At 37.1% G+C, this 6,000-nt stretch overlaps 1 protein-coding gene across 2 annotated transcripts in view; it reads left to right on the forward strand.

Moving 5' to 3' along the window:
• Positions 1-4,416: 4,416 nt before the first annotated feature.
• gpc6a (glypican 6a) overlaps positions 4,417-6,000 on the forward strand; it is a 214,598-nt gene continuing 213,014 nt past the window's right edge. For both annotated transcript variants that reach the window (XM_040134241.1, XM_040134154.1), the window contains exon 1: positions 4,417-4,964. Coding sequence is in view for 1 of the 2 variants with exons in the window: in XM_040134154.1 (XP_039990088.1) it covers positions 4,937-4,964 (28 nt within the window). In the remaining variant the exon portion in view is untranslated. The remainder of the gene's footprint in view (positions 4,965-6,000) is intronic.

Consider the following 6,000-nt stretch of genomic DNA (forward strand, 5'->3'; position numbering starts at 1 on the left):
CAGGTGGACACTTAGAAGCAGTAAGCTGTGATAGAAGGAATTTACTGTGGTAATAAAGTGCAAAAGGTTCTGTTTACCTTTTGTGGTGCTTGTTAATTGTTGGAATTACCTTAGGTTGTTAGATCCCTGACATGTCCAGTCTGGATGTGAGATCATGACCACAGCTCTGTCTTCTGTTTCCGTAACATGCGCTCCCATACTGGTGGAAATAGTACTCCGCCATCCTTGCACATGTGATGCTAATTGATCTTGAAACTGAAGAGTGGGGCACTTGAGAAAACAGATTGATGCTCGTCATCTTTATTACAGGAATGAGGATTTGCTGCACATACTGATCTACTCCTGATTAGATGAGGAATAAGATACCTCAGTATCAGCCCAAGTATGAACAGCTCATAAACTGAAATGATGCAGACGATATCACCAGTCCTGCGATGATTAATTCATATTCTGTACATAATAGTCTATCTCTCTAGATAGATAGATAGAAAGATAGTACAATGGTAGTGCAGAGTAAAATGCGTACATTGGTAGTTTACGTCAGGTAGACATGGTTACATGCAGTACAGGAAGTTCCAGGATTGTTGTTTGATGCTTATACTTGATTTATAATGATTGATATTAAAAAGAGGTAGAAGTCTGTTATGTTATGTAGAGTTTAGATAGCATTATAAATACATACTGCATGTGCCCCATATACACAGCTGTTTTGCAATTATTATTTGGAATAAAAATAACATTTTTTAATTTTCTTTTCTTTATTTTTCGGTATTACATTTACTATGCACAATGCCTCGATTGCATTTCAAAGTTTGCATTATCTTATCTTTGAGAGGGAAGGAGTCTAACATTGAACATGAACGGCAAAAAAAGGCAATGTCACAGAAAAAATAAACAGTACAGAGATAAAATGACCTTCATTTTATTTGTGGCAGGTTTTCCTATGAATACATCACGTTATCAAAGCTGAAGAAATTATGTATTGCATTTATTTATGACTACCAGTAGGTGTTGCTGTAACTCTGCATGTGCATGCATCATTTTGGAGGGTGGGGGGTTGATGGCTTGGAGCCGGGTTAGCCATACTTGGGATGGTAGACAGAGAAATGGACAGTGACAACGATCTGATTTGCCTTCACATGAAGCAGTCGTTTCCCATATTTTCCTTTTTTTTATTCCTGTGGGTCCAGTCCAGAAGTGTTATTAATTTTGATGTGAAGTTGCTCTGAATACTCAGTTTTCAATTACATACACTATCATTACTGTTATCAGCAACAACATCAGCACCTAATCTGCTTTCCATTATTTTCCAGATAGAGTTTGAATTGAAAACCAAATAATTTGGACTACAACTCTTAACGATATAAAAGATGATCATATCTTATCATATCATAAATATACAGCACATTTTCGACATTTACCCCATGTATAAATTCTGCTGTTAACAATGGACAATCATTCATAAACATTTGTTAGTTCATTACCATGTGTAAAACTGTATGTATATGTTCCTGAATTGCCGAAACTAGACTACCGAACATAATACTGGTAAAATATAGACAGAGAAGGGCCAATGGATAAGTGCTTCAATAGCTTTTAAATCTTTTAAACATTTTCTCTTTTGTTACTTGAAGGCTTTTTCAGGCGGAATCTTCTACGTGTGAACAATGTGTGCATTAAATGTATTTCACAGTCCTACTTGAGGAGTTACATCATACTGTATATTGCACTATTAGCTTCAGTCTCTCTCCAACTCCCTTCACAATGGATACCGGTGGCATCAACCTGATATGTCTGTCTGCAGAGCCAGAGTACTTTCAGTACTGTATTATACAAGCTATTTTACACAATGAGTGAGAGCTACTGTAGTAATGTTATACTTAGTGCAGAAACTGCATTAGTGAATCATTAGGGTCATGGTACTCAAATCTGAGATCATGAGCTGGGGGGGGGGGCTATAATGTGTGTGTGAATGGCATAAAAGAAAGAGAAGCAGAACTCTCCCCTTACGCTACAGAGGTAGCTATGGCCATTATTTACATAGTTTTATCCAGATAAACATGCATACTTAAAAAAAAAAAAAAATCTTATTCATTTACTTATCCATTTATTTACTCTGATTTATGTACTCTAATTAATAAGGTTATGTACAGGATACAACTGAATATATGCACTCTTACTTACCCTCCAGTAAGATGCATGCTGAAGGATAGAGAGAGCCATCAGCTCCAAACAGCTTAATCGTATTATCCAGTCATTAGAGAGGATATATTTATAACCGACCATAACTATAAATACATATACAGTGAATGTGTCTGGCATTAAGTGGACTAAAAAAGGTGAAACCTGGAGCCATACACTGTAGCGACAAATATGGGTTAATGGCTGTTAAAACTGCCATCCTGCTGTTTTCCTTTTACAGATAATATATTAAGGATTTTCACATCAACACAACAGGTTGAAGGCTGTAATTTTCACTCTTCTGGGTCTCTGAATGAATACACAACCAATGTTGGTAGGCATTTCTACTCCTCTTCCTAAAGTGGACTAAATCATGAATGAAATCTACAAAAGAAAGCAAACGATACAGTATCTCACAGGCAGGAGGAAAATCCCCTCTAAATTAAACACTGTTTAATTTGAAAGAGAAAATCCATTCATTGGGTTTTAATAGCGCCATTAACTACAGCCTTAGAGTTTAGGCTTATAGTTAAGCCTCTTCACCTCCGCTGCCCTCTCCTCCCGAGTGCCTGGTGTGTGTTGTCCCCGCCAAGGTCTGCAACATTATCACAACAGGATGTGGGCTGGGATAACATTGAGAGTGCTTCCTCTGCAATGCCAGTCACCTGGGAGATTCTTCAATTATCGCTGCATTTTAATGTAACTTCTGAGCCTGAGCCGTGCTGCAACTCAAAAGAACCAAAGAGAGGGGGCAATATTGGCATTAGACGCGTGGGAAAGGCTGAATTGATCTTTTTTTTTGTCTTTCTGATTGCCTTTAAAGGGGTTTTACAGTAGTGTCTTCTAATATGTAAGGAACAGCACTCTCAGCTAAAGCATCAAAATATTATAAACTGCAATTGAGTCCAGTCAGCAAATGTACCATAGTGTAGCAACTACTGTACACTGCTGTCTGAGGGCAAATTAGAGCTACTGATTGCTATTCATGGCACCATAATTATTACGTGGTAGTTTGGATATATAACTTCTCAGGCAAAGTTTCCATTCAAACAATAAAGAAAATACAAAATAGATGCTGACCACAGTCAGCATCGACTGAAACTACGCATTCAAGTTGTCAATTGGCTATTTGGGAGTGTACACCATTAGCCTCCAAATTGTTTGTTTATAGTTTTATAGCAAATTCAAATTTCTATTGCTTTTATGATGTCTGGCCACAATGAGAAAATGTATTCCTATCTCTGGAACAGCAAAATCCCCTCTTGTAACAACATGCATTTAAACTAGGTATTTAGTTGCCTCTGACCCCAGGAATAACACACATTTATTATGGGAGGTGTTTACATTGAGAGACCCTATGAAGAAAATAAGCTTGAGTTTTGAGCTTTTAAGAACTGCACCATAGGGAAAGCACCAGCCCCTGTTATTTTTGTGTAACTGAGGCAATAATAACCAGAAACAGGACTAGAGTCCTTGTTGTGATTATGGGTCTGGTAGAGAGGGGTTAGTCAGATAGCATTTGTTGTTTTGTATAAATGTATATAATTATTTTCAGCTGACAGGTGCTGTGTTTGTTTATTTTGTGTGTTTCTTTTTTTTTTAATTGACTGTGTGTATCTGTATTTAATTTTGTTAATTCAAGTTTTTTATAATCATCTTTTATTCTTCATTTTTGGGGAGGTCCGTTGCATGTTTATTGCTTCTTGGCCTCTTCTGTCACATCTGCTTTGTTTGTTAACCTTTTTTATGTTGTTGCTTAGACCCACTGTATGTGCCAACTAAACTAAACTAATCCAATAGCAATGCATTTCAAACATTTAACAAGACATAGTAACACTATGAAAACGTTTAACAAAAAACTGAACGTTATCCACTCCTTTTTTTTTTTTGTTGCTCAGATTTGGCATAGATCAAATGTATTATGAATATGTAAACTGAATGAATGAATGAATGAATGTGTGAATGAATAAATAAATAAATTCCCTCATTCATTCAGTTTTTTTTAGCCGACTTAACTGCATTTCCTGTTAAGTCGCAGTTAAGTTGTTGCTGTTCAAACTTGGGCTGTTATGACGAGGGCAAGAAACAACATTTATCAGTTATCAAACAACTGTGGCAACAGTTTGACGTGCCAACCAAGCAGACTACGCATAGTACAACAGCAAAGGAGAAAATACGCGCCATCTTAAACTTCGCTATGGAGCACGATTTCCTGTTTCCTGTACCTGACGTCGACGTGAATCACGCACCTGCCTGCAGTGGCTGACAGGCTGGTTCGTCCTTAACTTTGAAATAGGATGTCAGAAGTTATAAAACGGCCCAGCTACATAAGCGGTCAGTTTAAAAAACAAAACAAAAAACCCCCAAAAAGGTCAGCACGACAACAGCGACACAACGAGGTTGGAAAAAAGTAAGCATGGCAACAGCCACAACGACAGCGACACCTGTTGCTAGCCGAAAGCAGGACAACGAAGTTTGGATTCTGCTGTTAGCCTGCCACAAAAAGCTAAGCTACCACAACCAATGCCAAAAGTAGCCGCACAAAGAGAATATGAGGGTTTTTCTCAGTCAGCGCCGGTCTGATGTTCCGGTCTGGAGTTAACTGAGGACTATCTCTACTCTGGCTGAAGACAAAAGATGGGAAACTGTTCCCGGGGGACAAGGATTGTCAGAGTCATAATGAATGGGGCGCTTTTACAGTCAAGCTCCATGGAGACAAACCAGAGACATTGGAGAAGTTGTGGGATAATCCTGGATGCCCCTGACCGCTTGTGCCAATATCTGTAAGTCATTCTTTTTTTTAATTTAACGTTTTATTACTGTGCTGTTAACGTGGTAATTTCTTGTTGACTTGTCAATTCTGCGTGGATGTATCTAGGCAAGTGTATTGCAACATTTTGAAATGGGTTGTTGATTTTGGGTAAGTGTTTTGATTGTGGTTAGCTATGGTTGTTCATGGTTAGAATTATAGTTTTCACATAATTTAAGTTATTGATGTTTGGTTACAATTAGTTAGTGCTGTTGGTAGTTTATCTTCCTTAGGTTTTTTTCGCATTTTTTTGTAATTGATCAATATTAATTTTTTTTTTCAGAGGTTGATCATACTTTATATTTGATAATTGTATTTAGCAGTGTGCTTGTGTTTTTTGTACCAGTCTGCATGCTGTTTTTAACCAACTCAGGCTCCATGCCTGTGGTTTTTGGGATTATTAGTAATTTCTGCTGTTTTTCCTTTATAAAGAAGCATAATAAAATAAAAAAATAATAAAATAATAAAATATAAGAAAAGCAAATAAGCATTCTTATACCAAATGCATTGTCATGTTAGTTAAACCAACGGAGTTCCCCTACTTTTAAGATTCCCTTTAAACCATCATCTGAATGTACGGATGTATACTTTCAGGTCTACAGTGCTTCCAAGATCCCCTGGTTATTCCGTTTGCAGTGCCTCGATATGATTTTGTGGTGATATCTTCATGTTGTGTTTTAAAGCAGTTGTTTTTAAAAAAGAACAAGTGCACCACATTTGATTGAAACAGGATTTTTTTCAACAAATCAAAATTTTTTTCTGCATCTGGATCTGCATTTTTTCCTTGTCTTGTGTCAAATAAATAGGTACAATGTGGTCCACTATGAGGCTTGTACGCTTCAGTGTCTGCATTTATTAAATTAATGACAAAGAGTAAAAGTAGTAAAGAAAACGAATAAGAAATAATTTTATTAACAATATTAGGCGAAGCATTCCAAAGCCATTCTAGAGAGTTAATGACAGCTAACTACCACCCTGGCACATGAATGCATGACTGACTCGATCCTTCT

The sequence above is a fragment of the Xiphias gladius genome, chromosome 1 (genome assembly GCF_016859285.1).
Source record: "Xiphias gladius isolate SHS-SW01 ecotype Sanya breed wild chromosome 1, ASM1685928v1, whole genome shotgun sequence".
Lineage (NCBI taxonomy): Eukaryota > Metazoa > Chordata > Actinopteri > Istiophoriformes > Xiphiidae > Xiphias > Xiphias gladius.